Source organism: Eschrichtius robustus, chromosome 2 (assembly GCF_028021215.1).
Source record: "Eschrichtius robustus isolate mEscRob2 chromosome 2, mEscRob2.pri, whole genome shotgun sequence".
Lineage (NCBI taxonomy): Eukaryota > Metazoa > Chordata > Mammalia > Artiodactyla > Eschrichtiidae > Eschrichtius > Eschrichtius robustus.
In genome coordinates, this window is record NC_090825.1 from 52,225,625 (window position 1) to 52,240,706 (window position 15,082).

The 15,082-nt window shown below is 34.6% G+C and overlaps 1 protein-coding gene across 8 annotated transcripts in view; it reads left to right on the forward strand.

The window, feature by feature from the left end:
- ERBIN (erbb2 interacting protein) overlaps positions 1 to 15,082 on the forward strand; it is a 112,051-nt gene that overhangs the window by 80,557 nt on the left and 16,412 nt on the right. For 5 of the 8 annotated variants that reach the window (XM_068535425.1, XM_068535427.1, XM_068535430.1 and 2 more), the window contains exons 15-20: positions 2,390 to 2,489; positions 5,762 to 5,883; positions 6,900 to 7,073; positions 7,916 to 8,101; positions 12,099 to 12,213; positions 13,998 to 14,181. In XM_068535425.1, the coding sequence (XP_068391526.1) occupies positions 2,390 to 2,489; positions 5,762 to 5,883; positions 6,900 to 7,073; positions 7,916 to 8,101; positions 12,099 to 12,213; positions 13,998 to 14,181 (881 nt within the window). The remainder of the gene's footprint in view (positions 1 to 2,389; positions 2,490 to 5,761; positions 5,884 to 6,899; positions 7,074 to 7,915; positions 8,102 to 12,098; positions 12,214 to 13,997; positions 14,182 to 15,082) is intronic. The other 3 variants (XM_068535426.1, XM_068535431.1, XM_068535429.1) reach the window with 2 other exon arrangements.

Here is a 15,082-nt window from a genome sequence, read left to right on the forward strand (position 1 = left end):
ACCTCCTCCCCTTACGTCTTTATTCTCATTTCCTCAAGTGAGTTCTGCATCCTCCCCCTTCTTACCTGGTTAATGTGCTCATCCTCATCTAGGAAGGCGTTCTTTCAGGAATGCTTTCCTCATGGCTCAAGATTTTGGTAAGCAAATACCTCCTGCTTTGTGTTCTCTTAGCACCTTATACCCTCTCTACCTAGTTCTTACATTGTATTGTGATTTATTTTGTTATCGCTATCCCTCCTCTCATATATTGTAAGCTCTACAGAATCAGTAAAGATGGTTTGCTCGCCAGTCTATACCCAGTGCCTGTCATAGTGCTTTGCATATAGGAGGCACTTACTAAGCACTTGCTGAATGAGTGAATTTATATTTCAGAGAAAGAACATTAACAGGTTATATTGTAGGAATTATGGCAAGGGAGTAGAATGAGTATCTAAAATGAAATAGTAATAAAGATCGTTGGAGTTAAGTATTTAGGGAATGGAGATGCTCGGTAAATAGTTCTCAGTCTCTTTCTGCCTTTGCACTCAATAAATAACAGATGATTAGTTTTCTTATAACACCTTTATTGAAATATAAATCACGTTCTCTACAATTTACCTATTTTAAAGTGCATAATTCAGTGGTTTTTAATATATTCATAGAGTTGTACAACCATTACCACAGTTAATTTTAGAACTTTTTCAGGGGTGTGATTAGTTTTTAAAAGCCTCCCAGATCATTCTTTTTTTTTTAACATAGAATTTACCGTTCTTTTTTAAAAATTCATTTATTTATTTATTTATTTTGGCCGCGCTGCATGGCACGCAGGATCATAGTTCCCCAACCAGGGATCGAACCTGGAGTCCTAACCACTGGACTTCCAGGGAATTCCCCTTCCCAGATAATTGTTTTTTTTAAACTGTCTTTTATATTTACCTATGTAGTTACGTTTAGTGATGTTCTCTTTTTTTTCCTTTTTTTTTGGCTATGCCATGTGACTTGCAGGATCTCAGTTCCCCGACCAGGGATTGAACCCAGGCCATGGCAGTGAAAGCCCGGCATCCTAACCACTAGGCCACCAGGGAACTCCCTCCCAGATAATTGTGTCTATCTAGGTAGACTTCTTTCCTCGTTCCAACCCACTCCTGATCTACTGAGAAATCACTGGGCTGAAAGTACGGCTATGTCATCTACATTTTATATCTGTGGAATTACCCATTACTGTGGAAAGATTTGGCATAAAAGAGTCAGAAATAGTTGGATACTATCAGGAGGTCAGTGGATATTAGGAAAGGAGCTAGAATGTTGGGGCAGGGTTTGATCTCCCTCAAAAGAAGAGGTGTTTATAATTGAGAGAGGAGTAATGATCTCATAGCATTTGTAAACACTAACTCCACCTCCTGAACTAGGGTTTATGAGGTGTGGGAGAAGAAGCAACCTGTATCTGAGAAGGCTTCAGGGAAGTGCTGTCCTAGGGAAAGGAGTAGATCTACCATTTTCATTATCTGAGGAGGTCAAGGAAAGTTTTCAGTGAAGATGTTTGAGATGCAGGACAGTATCTCTACTGTGAAACAAGGATGGGGGCACAGAGGAAATGTTTGAATGGGAGTAAGATTATAGGATGGCATTAACTAGCTGCACCGTTTTCACAAGAGTAAATCCAAAGAATTAATTGATAGGGTGGCAGGTGAGGGGGGGATTGGGTAGTTCCTGCTTGTCTGGAGTTAGCCGAGGCTTGGCTTGGTAGGATGTTAGGTCAGTAGGCTGGCAAAAGTATGAGTTATATTAAGAAGTAAATTGAAAACACTTAATAACCAGTTAGGAAAAGAGTCGTAAGGAAAAATGAGGTCCAAAATAATTGGGTTTTCTAGTTCTGCCACTTAGTAACTTGTGGTATCTTTAATGGAGAAAGGAGACACAGGGCAGAAAAGAGAAGGTTACAACTTAGTGTTTAAGTACTCTGTTTTCAGCTAAAATAAACCTGCAGATAACTAGACTAAACCTTCTAAATCATTTCTACAAAAGCATCTTCCCAAAGGGGAATACTAGAAGGGGCAAAATAACATAAAATGGAAAGGCTTAGTTTTTGGCGTTATTAAAATCACTATGATAAGTAATTATTGGACTGTGGATGTACTTAATATATGAGAACTTTTAAAACTGTATGGATGATCAGTGATAATTGCAATACATTATGAGTTTGCTTTGTATTAAAAGCTAAATTTTGTTTTTTAGATTTGTATATCGTTTCAAATCTTAAAGTTTTATTATGTATGTTAAAAACATTTTTTGGGGTAACCTACACATTGATACTTTATAGAAAAAATGGTGAGTACTTATTCAGAGGTATTGCTGGATATGTATTTGCTTTAGGATTATTGAAAACTAAACATTTATTTTCTTTCCCTAGTCCAAACCCCTGATACCTCTTCAAAAAGAGACTGATTCAGAGACCCAGAAAATGGTGCTTACTAACTACATGTTCCCTCAGCAACCAAGGACTGAGGATGGTAGGAATTTAAGAATCTCTTTTCTTTTAAAAAACAAATACTGACAAATTACAGCAAAGGTGTAAAGTGAATTTTAAGTCTCAAAGACTTTTACTAATTTGAAGAAAATTTGGAGAATTGGTTAATGAAGTTCTCTGAAAATGGGGAAAAAAAGGCAATATCTCAGCATTATAGATAGTTGAATTTAGAGGTATATGTATACCATATGTTTCCTTAAATGACTCCTTTGATTTTGTTAGATGCATTTTAGTGTGGGAGAGGCTTCAACAGAAAAGTATAAGTTTATAATATTCTGAGTCCTTTTAGAGTTCATGTGTTTTTTAAAGTATTTCACTATGGGTGTTACAAGGAGAGCACTATAACTAGTATACTTATAATACTGAATCAGAAACTACATTTGGTATGGTCAGGCAGGTGAATTTCCTTTCAACTGCAAGAAAAGCTTTTTCCTTTATCACAGTGTCTCTAAGAAATAGATGAGTCAGAAAACAATGTCCTTGAGGAGGGATTTTTTAATACTTCGAGAGTAGACGCTTCACATTTAGTTCATTCCATTTTTATTACCACCTATTTGCCAGGCATTGTGTTAGATCTAAGTTTTTGGTCTTTGTTGTTGTTGTTGTTCTTGGCCGCGCCACATGGCACGTGGGATCTTAGCTCCCTGACCAGGGATCGAACCTGCGCCCCCTGCATTGGGAGCGTGGAGTCTTAACCACTGGACCGCCAGGGAAGTCTCAGATCTGAGTATTTAAGATCTTAAATCCTTGCTTTCAAGAAGCTTATGATGTAAGGGGGGATAATGAATAAATTTGAAAGAAAAGGCATGGTATCTTGAGCCTAGTTAGAGGAATCAGTCTTAAACAGGAAAAAGGGGAAGTATGGATCCACCTAACAATAAATTTATAACTGAGGAAAACAAGGTATCGGGGAACAATATCAGTCTGAGGGTTTTCATTGCATTTATTTTCTCAGTGAAGTCAAAGAGAAAATTGCCTCTAAAGACTGGGGGAAGGGCATTTGAGGGAAGTGGTAGTGACTTGGAGTGGCAGAGCAGACTGACTTAGAAGAAATAGAATTCCTGAGCAGCATTGAAGATGGAGCAAAAAGGGGGGAATACCATAAATTTGCAGTGGTTCTAAACAACAAGGTTATGTCATTTTTCTCTGGTTAAATTCCAGGGCAAAGAAGGTAGGTGATTGAAGTACCTTGTTACGGACTTATTGCATAGGTATGACTTAAGGAAAGGGGGCAAGAAAGGTGAGAATGGTGGAAATAATATATCATGAAATCTAAGATGAATAGAGAAGGAAATAAAACCTAGAGTGCTTTTACAGGAAGAAAAATAAATGAGGTTAAGGAACTTGACATTTACCAGCAGTAATAAGGAAGTGAATGATTTAGAAGGACAAGTGTAGTGGTCAGGGAGGTGGAAAAGTATTACAGAAGCTAAGGTCTTGAGTATTACCATGATTGTGAATCACATGGGTGAAATGCAGATGGACATTGGGATTGAGGGCATCAAGGAATTATGAAATTATAGGGTTGAGGTGGGGTCATCGCACATTTTCATCATTCAGGATTTTGGCAGGTCATAGGTAGAGAGAAACACTCTAGGCAAATACTAGAGTCCTCAATGAATATGCCAGTGTGATCAGATCTAGTGGCATCTGAAATGCAGAAAAAGTGCTGTTACTACCTGATGCCCTGAATCGCAAAAGATGTGAGATTTACACTAAAGGGTAGAAAGTGTAGGTGACCAGAAGTTGACAGGAGTGAGAGGCATGGTAAAAGTTTTCCTTGGGGTTCTGAAAAAATTCTGGTGTAAAATTGCTTTGATGTAATCTAAAACTCTTAGAGATCTCTGGGCTAGGCTGGTGGAGTCTTAACCCCCATCCCCACCCCCAGTACATAATGAACAGTGTTGGGATTTGGAAGATTATTTCCGAATGCCAAACCTTGAATGAAATAATTTATATATTACCATGTTACTTTTTGTAGGGAACTGAGGGAACTGCACAAAATCACATATCTATAGTGTTTTAATTGTTAGATTCTCTTCAGGAATCCTTCTGGTAACAAAAAAGCCTAAGACGGGAGGAGAAATCTTCTCAATCCTGGAAATAGACTTTGTTGGAAACTGCTTGACTCTGCTTGCCTTTCCAAGTATACCACAAAAAGTATGTCAATAGGGTTTCCCAGGAGTTTGAACCACGTTGGACAAACAAACAAGAACAAACATTCTAATTCATTTAATATTAAGCAACAACACAAAGCAATTAAATTTTTGAGTCAAGTAATGAAAACAAAGAAGAAGGTGAATCTCAAAGCTTTATTCCTGTTGTTAGTATTTGGTTTCATGGCATTCTTTGGATATGAGATTAAAGAAGGGTAAGAAGCTCAAAATAAGGGCTAAAAATAAATGATAATTATGCTAGTTTTGCATAAATAATCAAACTGACCATATTTGGGTATTCCAGGAATTTCAGTTTTTGTATTAACTAATTTTAGGTGCTTTTAATCCCTTTTGTTGTTTTCTTCTAATGGGCAGAAAATAAGTTGTGATTTTATTTTGTACTACACAGACTTCTGTAAGGTGGTATATAATAGGTGGATTAATTTTTTAAGCCTTAGCTTTTTTTAGTTGCCTAATAAGCAAAAAGATGTGACAGTTGTCACATCTTTAATATTAATATCAGATATCAGGATATGTGAGTGTTGAGTTTATGTTAAATTTTCAATTTTCCTTAGGTTTGATAGAGAATATCTTGTAATTACTTTATTTACGTAGTAAAGCTATATATAATGTTTCATGCAAAGATGTAATTACATGCCATCAGGGTAGTCATTTTTTACCAAAATATTTCCCTGTTTCTGACTTAACACCCCTCCCCCAGTACATAATGAACAATGTTGGAATTAGGAAGGTTTCTGAATGCCAGAACCTGGACGAAATAATTTACATATTACCATGTTACTTTTTGTAGGGAACTGCACACAATCACATATCTATAGTGTCTTAATTGTTATATTCTCTTCAGGAATCCTTCTGGTAACAAAACAAGACAAATCAGCTTTAAGGAAGAAAAGATATGTCATTGATATTGTGAAGAAATGTTGGAAACACAGCCTAGTTGTTAGTGTAGCCATTTATAGCTGCTGACATTGACCGGTCTTGATTTATCTTAATGAACATATCTCATAAAATTATGAGCAAGTAATAGTTTTTCATAATTATAGTAAAATACAGTGGGGTTTTGTTTGTTTTTCTCTAGTTATGTTCATATCAGATAATGAAAGTTTTAATCCTTCATTGTGGGAGGAACAGAGAAAACAGCGGGCTCAAGTGGCATTTGAATGTGATGAAGACAAAGATGAAAGGGAAGCACCTCCTAGAGTGAGTCTATTCTTTTTTCCTTCAAATTTTAAACAGGTCTGCTGATATGTATTGGGTACTATATAGCTAATCTGTGCTATTTTGCCCTCAAGGCACTTGAAATTTTATTAATCCAATACATTTATCATGTGAAAGTATTCGAGAACAATATAAAATTATGTGATTAAAAGCCAAATTTCATAGTGTGTATAAATATAAGACAAAAACAGATTATTATTTCCCCCTTTCCTTTCTTTAGTGATTTATTTATATACATTATAGGGATAAAGAACTCTTTGATATGAACATTTTGTTTCTTTGTGAGACTGTGTTGCAGTGATAGAAGTAGCAAATACACATTTCCTAGTTACTTATGGATGTAATTTTTTTCCCCTTATATAATAAAACTAGCTGAATCCCAGAAAATGATAATTAGATTGACCTTAGAAGTGTTTGGTTCCCAGCACATAAGTCATAATAATCTAGGAATTTTATGTATGTTTGCATAAACATCTAGCTGGAAAACGTATATCTGTTTCAAAGCCAAGAGGTGGTGTTGGCAATATCCACACCATATATCTCCAAATGGAATATATTTAAGTCTACTAAAAAAAAAAAGCTTTTAAAACATTGAAATCTGTAACTGTGAAGTTTTCGATTATCGATAAAACCATACTTTTATTGAGTCTAAAATGCTTTCAAAGACCTATCATCTGTCTTCACAGTTACCCCTATGAGCAATGTAATTAAGATGGATTATAGATTAAATTTTGAGATTGACATTAGAAATATTTATCTGTAGATAACTAATAAGGACCTACTGTATAGCACAGGAAACTCTAGTCAGTACTCTGTAATGGCCTATATGGGAAAAGAGGAATCTAAAAAAGAGTGGATATATGTGTATGTATAACTGATTCACTTCGCTGTACACCTGAAACTAACACAGCATTGTAAGTCAACTATACTGCAATAAAAATATTTTAAAAAAGAAATATTTATCTGTATTTTAAATTGCGCTTATTTTATTTCTCTAGGAGGGAAATTTAAAGAGATATCCAACACCATACCCAGATGAGCTTAAGAATATGGTTAAAACTGTTCAAACCATTGTACATAGATTAAAAGATGAAGAGACTAATGAAGACTCTGGAAGAGATTTGCAACCACATGAAGATCAGCAAGTTGTAAATAATGATGTGGGTGTGAAGGTTAGAAAACTCAATTCAAAAGCATTGACCAAAACCTGTTTCAGGTTCTTTAAAATGTTTTAATGATAAATGATATAATGATCCTTTTTGTTTACAAGAAAATGTACTTCCAAACTTAGGGCAGTGTTCTCAAATACCTGAACTAAAAGCTATAATAGTGAGCAAACTCCCTAATTGCTATTATTACCACTTCAGTGTGGTTACAGACTGTCCATATGGGCAGGGGAGTGTCAGCATAGCCTTTGAAAAATCATTGCCTGAACAAAGAATAAGGTAACAAATGTCAAAAAATTCATTGTTATAGAAATACTTTTTCCCCTGGTAATATTGATCCACTCTACCCAGTTTTAATTTTAAATGTAATTGCTATGACAGACAATTGGCATTTCCTCGGGATGTTTCTGAAACCTACACTAATCCCTAAATTGTGTGTTCCTTTAATGGACTCCCTCCGCCTCCCCCCCGCCACTGTATCACAGAAACAGAAGTTATATCATGTCATTAGAGTTACTATATATTCCACAATGAGCAGGAAAATACCTAGCCATCCTGATTTTGAGCATGCTGAGCTAAGTGACTCACTCATAAATACCAGCTTTGCAACTTCTAGGATGAAATGTATCCTCAGCTAAATTGTAAAGTTTAATGTGGCTCGTGGACCTTTGGGACCACCTGTTCCCAAAATGAGCATTTTATCTGTGAGTCCTACAGATTTCCATGTTTAAAGTTTCTTCAGTTTATCCAGAATAGGAAGATACTAAATTACTGTTAAAATTTCATCTGAACTTTAATACAAGAATAGATATAAAGAATGTGAATTCTTTATTTTTTCTTTTACTTAGACTTCAGAAAGTACTACTCCAGTAAGAAGCAAAGCTGATGAAAGAGAAAAGTATATGATAGGAAACTCTATACCGAAGACCAGTGAACCTGAAGCTGAGGTCAGTCCTGGGAATCCGCCAGTGACTGCAAATATGAAAGCCTCTGAGAACTTGAAGCATATTGTTAATCATGATGATGTTTTTGAGGTATGGCTTTATGATTATTCTGGAGTAGTGATAAATGGTAAGAATTTAATATTTCATTGTTGCTAACTAAAGATAGGAGAAACCTGATACTGATAGCAGAAAATATGCTAATGCATTTGCCATTGAGAAATCTCATAATATTTGCTATACCACTCATTTATCACTTTAAGCTTAAACATTGGAGTACAGTGGGTATAAAATTTTTACTATGTAAATTATGTCTTTAAAAAAAATATTTATTTATTTTGGTTGCGCCAGGTCTTAGTTGTGGCATGCAAGATCTTTAGTTTCAGCATGCGGACTCCTTCTTAGTTGCGGCATGTGGGCTTCTTAGTTGTGGCAGGCAGGTGGGATCTAGTTCCCTGACCAAGGATCGAACCTGGGCCCCCTGCATTGGGAGTGTGGAGTCTAACCCACTGGACCACCAGGGAAGTCCCTACTATGTAAATCAGATTGTGGCAGTGTTGTTCTAATTCTGTAAAATTCATAACGGCAATTGCTTTTATTTCTGTAACTTAAAAATGAAAAGTTGCATATATACAATGGAATATTACTCAGCCATAAAAAGAAACGAAATTGAGTTATTTGTAGTGAGGTGGATGGACCTAGAGTCTGTCATACAGAGTGAAGTAAGTCAGAAAGAGAAAAACAAATATCGTATGCTAACACATATGTATGGAATCTAAAAAAAAAAAAAAAATGCTTCTGAAGAAGCCAGGGGCAGGACAGGAATAAAGACACAGACATAGATAATGGACTTGAGGACACAGGGAGGGGGAAGGGTAAGCTAGGACGAAGTGAGAGAGTGGCATAGACATATATACACTACCAAACGTAAAATAGATAGCTAGTGGGAAGCAGCCGCATAGCACAGGGAGATCAGCTCGGTGCTTTGTGACCACGTAGAGGGGTGGGATAGGGAGGGTGGGAGGAAGGGAGATGCAAGAGGGAAGAAATATGGGGACATATGTATATGTATAACTGATTCACTTTGTTATACAGCAGAAACTAACACACCATTGTAAAGCAATTATACTCCAATAAAGATGTTAAAAAAAAAAAATGAAAAGGTTGCTGTAGGTGTACTTCAATTATTTGACTTCTTTAGGCATCTGTCATTGATTATGAAGTAATCTTTTTCTTGAATATCTGAGACTTTTTTTAAAGAGATTCTTCCCATGGATCAATAAAAACTAACTTTTTTAAAAAAAACAGCTTTATTGAGATATGACTCATATATTATACAATTCACTCATTTAAATAAAAGGTGCAGTTCATTGGTTTTTCAGTTTACTAAAAGTTGTGCAGCCCTCACCACAGTCACTTTTAGAACATTGTCATTACCCGGAAAGAAAGCCGGTACTTCTTAGTTGTCTCCCTACAACTTCTCCATGCCCCCAAGTTCTAGGCAACTAGTAATATACTTTATCTGCATCTCTAGATTTGGCTGTCCTTGGCATTTCATATAAATGTAATCATCTGATATGTGGTCTCTGTAACTGTTTCTTTCACTTAACATAATGTCAAGACTATTCATATTGTAGCATGAATCAATACTTCATGCATTTTTTAATATCTGAATAATATTTCATTGTAATCATCCATTATGGACATTTGGGTTATTTCCACATTTTGGCTATAATAAATAAGGCTTCTTTGAATGTTTGTGTACAAGTTTTTGTGTGGATATATGTTTTCTTTTCTCTTGGGTATATACCTCAGAGTAGAATTGCTAGATTGTATGGTAACTCTATGTTTAACTGTTTGAGAAACTGCCAGACAGTTTTCCAAAAGTGATTACACCATTTTATATTCCCTTCATACACTGCTGGAGGTATTAAGTGCTACAGAAATTTAGAAAGGGAATATTTTCTGGCTACGAAGAACCGTGGATGCTTTAAGGTGAAGGAAGCATTTAACCTGTATTTTGAAGTGTTTCAATTAGCAGAAATAGGAGAATTGAATGAAATGGAAGGAATAATGAGAGCAAAAGCATGGTATTTAGAAAATGTAGAAAAGAGCATGTTCCATCTGACTGAACATGTCAGGGGTTATAGTATATGAATAGAATTAGTAAGGTAGGTTGGATCCTGATTCTGAAGCCCTTAATACCTCTGCTAAGAAGTTTGGACTTGATGTTCTACACTATAGTCTTCAGGGAGCCACTGAAGACTTTTTAGCAGAATTATCTACATTAAACATAATCATTGGAGAAAATGCAATATCCAGGGAGAAAGAGTAAGAAAGGAAAGAATGTGAGCTAACTGCAGGAAGATTAATTGAGATGAGCAAAGGAAACAGAAAGGTGGGAGGAGATTTAGGAGACTACAGTTCCCAGAAGCCCAGGTGTAATATAATTTCATGAAGGAGAAGGCCTGGTCAGCAGTTTAAATGCTGCAGATGTCAAAGATTAAGACAGACCTCCTTGTCCTTTTATCTCATTCTTCGCATTCATTCTATCAATCAAGTCCTGTTAATTGCAAAATTTCTGTCAAATTCTTTTTTTCTTTACTATACATCACTGCCATTGCAGGACAGATGTAGTCTTTTTTTCTTCAGGACTATCAGTATAGCTAGTTTCCTTTCTGCCAGTCTCTTTTTCTTTTCATACATCTTTAATACCAGAGTTACTATTTTAAAAGAATCTGATCTTGTGAGTTCCTGGCTTGTCAACTTTCAGTAATGACCAATACGTACTTAATTGAGTTCATACTCAGAGCATAACCTTTTACTCTCCGTTCCAGTCTGCCTTTTCTGTCTCCTGCCACTTTTCTTAAGTTCCAGCTGCATGGAGCTGACTTGCCATACTTTTTCTTATTTCCATGCTTTCCCCTACTCAGAATGTCATTTCCCTCTTAACTCACCCTTCAACTAAATCCAATTTACGTTCTCTCCCTAATCTACTTAGCAGTCTAACTCTGTTGTAGTGCAGTTTGGAACAGGGTTGGCAAACTATGGCCTATGGCCCAAATCCAGCCCACTGCCTATTGTTGTGTGGCTTGCAAGCTAAGAACAGCTTTTACATTATTGAATGGTTGAATAAAATTCAAAAGAGAAAGTGTATTTCGTGAAATGTGAAAAATTAGATGAAATTTAGTTTTACTGGCACACAGCCATGGTAGTTTGTTTACATATTGCCTGTGACTACTCTTGTGCCACAGCAGCAGAATTGGTTGGTTGAAACAAGAGACTGTATGGCTTGCAAAGTGTAAAATATTTACTCTCTGGCCTTTTTACTGAAACAGTTTTCTGACTCCAGTTCATGTCTTATTATGGCACTCTTAAAGCACCTAGAAATCTTAGTATTTTTAATAGAACACCCTTTTAAGAGCTTTTATTTATTTTCATCATATTAACTAAGAATAATTTAACCTGCAGTAGATCTGATTTTATATACACTATATACGGTGTTAAAATTTTTCTATTAATATTTGTTGACGACAAGGTCTCTTTTTTGTGTGCTAACAGCACTCAATGGTAGATAGTCTGGGACAGTTGCCAAATATCAGAGAAGAAAATCAAATTGGGCAAAAATTGCCATTAATCCATTTTGGTGGAAGAACATCTCAGTCCTTCTGATTCCTTGGAACCCAGTGATCCTTGAAGGAATAAATTTGAGGGTTAGGAATAGACTTTTTGTTAGAGTACCTTCACTAAACTTGAGTTTTTCAATGGCAGGGATTGTGTTTTACTCATTTTTGTTTCTCTGGCACTTGACATATTACCAGGTACATACCAATCATTAATACAGTTGGATTAAGGACTGCACAGAAAATTATACCTTAGGCACTTTGGTGTACTGTTAATAATTTTCATAGTTTTACAGCCATGTCTTGAAAAATTTAAGTCATATACTAGTTTTATTCACTATTACCTTAAAAAGGTTTTTTTTACCTGTTCTAAGTATTTGTTTCTCTTTGAAATTCTTATGACTTAATATTTAAAGAAATCAAAATTTATTTTTGTAAATATTTTCTCTCTTTTTTCTTTAAATTAGGAATCTGAAGAACTTTCTTCTGATGAAGAGATGAAAATGGCAGAGATGCGACCACCATTAATTGAAACCTCTATTAACCAGCCCAAAGTGGTAGCACTTAGTAATAACAAAAAAGGTTAGGTGTTAAAGGAAAGCACTAAGAATAGAAATGGGCTGAATAAATTTATACATTTTTTCAAATAAATTTCACTAAATGTCATTATGTTATTTAAAACTTTTTAGAAACAATTTTTAAAACATGCCTTTCTAAGAGGTCTATTCCTTACCTCTCGTTTTTAAAGAAAAATCTTGATGGATCTTTTCTCTTCCCTCATTCGTGCAAGTTTACTTACATGGCATAGATTTTATAGGCAAATAAGCCTAGATTATGATTCCATCTCTACCACTTATTTGCTGTTTGATCTTTGCGTTCCTTAATTTTGTCTGTGTATATATTAGGCATACAATGAGGCTAATGAAGGGTTTTGTGACTCTCAAATATATCAGATTAGTGCACTCAGACCTAGCATAGTACCTGATGTATAACAGATGCTGCTTGTTACTTTATCTCTCCCAGTACTTCTTTTTAACATCCCCACCCCCACCTCCACCTGACATGGAATCTCAGACTCTTGGAAAGGAAAGAGAACTTGAAGAGTCTCTATATCCCTTCCTTTTATCCTTCCCTCACTCCTCTCCACCAAATGTCTGAACATCTCTACATTATCTCCACCAGAGGTTTATCCAGCCTTTACCTTTATGGCATTAATGAAACTTACTATCAAGGTGGCCCTTTGGAGGATAGCTTGGGGTTTCATAACAATAATGGCACTGATATTTGTTACTAATTGTTAATTACTATGCTAAATAGTATACATGTTATTATCTAATTGTCACAGTTGCCCCATGATAAGGAGGTAGAAGAAGAAGAATATATCTAGGAGAGAACTTAAGTGCCATATAGTTTAACAGTATTTTAAAAATTCAGAATCCAAAACCCAGATACCTTAAAGTTGAAGTTACAGAGCCCCATGTGCTACTGTTTTCAACTGTAAACACAATCCAGACTACTTGAACTGAGATATTTGGAACAGCAAAAAATTCATATAATCACCTATGACTACGTGTCTGTATGTACTATTTCCATGATTTGGCTAGAATTGAGTTAGTTAAAAACAGCCTTTAGGGTTGTAAAGATATATTAAGTTATTATCTTTTTATTACTACTTTAAAAAAATAGTACTTTTTATACTACCTGACTATAATGGAATATGAATATTGTCTATTTCTGTTTATGTAGTTGTTACAAATCCATCTCACATATTGAGAGTTCACTATTCATATACAATTCTTTGAAATGATTTTAAAAAGTGGAAAACTGACCTTGTGAAAATTTCTGGATTTGTTTGGTGTTTGTTTTTTAGTTGATTGTGCTGCTCATTTTTATTATCAGAATAGATGAAAACAATTCCATACATGTATGAAATAATTTCTACCCCAGAAAAGTTTACCAAGGTTATGAACTGTACTATGTATTTCTTACTATTATGACTTTTTAAAACTAAAGATGTGTGGAAAAGCATATTCACTAAAACTAATTGATGGCCTTAAACACTGTGTGATATCATCTTGTCAGTAGTTAAACTAAATCAAATTCTGGGTAACTAACATTGGTCATATTTTTTTAAAAAACTATAGGTATCACTAAAAACAAACAAACTAACTGAAGGTATCACTATTTTTAAATTCTTTAATCTTTTTATGTATTAGGACTGAGTTTTCAGAGGTGAGCCTCTGGTTATCTTCTTAACCATAGAATTCTTTACCTTATATATTGAATCAGGACAATATAAATGCCATTTGTCATCACTGGAAGTTCTTCTTGGCTTTATCAAAGCTTAAGTTTTTTTTTTGTTTCAGATGATACAAAGGATACAGATTCTTTATCAGATGAAGTTACACACAATAGCAATCAGAATAACAGCAACTGTTCTTCTCCATCTCGGATGTCTGATTCAGTTTCTCTTAATACTGATAGTAGTCAAGATACCTCACTCTGCTCTCCAGTGAAACAAACGCATATTGGTATTAATTCCAAAATCAGGTTTGTGAACATCTTAACAAAATAATTTATTTGTGTAATAAATAGAAGTGGTAAGGCAAATAAATATATATTATTAAAACATAAAAGATTTTACAGATTAATATTATAGAAATGGTTCAGGCAGTATATGGTTTCTTCCCCACTTTACTACTAATTATTTAGCTTTTATACATTTCCATTTTAAATCAGTCTTTTAAATGGGGGAGAAAAGATTTAAAATATATTCTAATTCTCTTCATTAAAAGGTTGAACAGTTTTATAATATTTCTAGGTATTACAACATAAAGAGCCTGTTTGGAATAATTCAAATTAAAAGGGATATTTTTAGAGTTAGAAATGCAAAGTCACTTTGGGGGTTATCATTAAAGGGTTCAATCAAATATTTCTGATTAGTGCTGTATTTTTGGTTTAGAGTTAAATTTGTAGGTCAAACTCACTGAAACAAGATTTACTTCCTACAGGCTGGAATTTGGGTGAATTTTAAAACAAATTTATTACTAGGGTTCTCAAGTTTTGTTATCAAAGTGAGACTATACCATTTTACCTTCATGTTATTGTATCAGCTAGAGTGCTTGATAGAAAGATTTGGGTTACTACTAAATGTAAAGCTTATTGTATGGATATTGTTAACTAATTTTTAGAGTTAAATAGTTCTTAAATTCCAGACATATTTAAGTCAAATTTTTCTGTGTATTGATTTGCATTGCTTTAAAAGAAAGATGAATTTTATGTCTCAAATTGAGTTTAACTATTATGTAGTTGTAGTTATGATTAATCATTTATATCCTCTGAATTTGAGGCTAAGATCAGTATGGTAAAATATTAATTTTAAAACCTCTTAGAGGTTAAGATAATGATTAATTTGTCAATAGTAAAATTTTACTGATATTGTTGGGAAGTA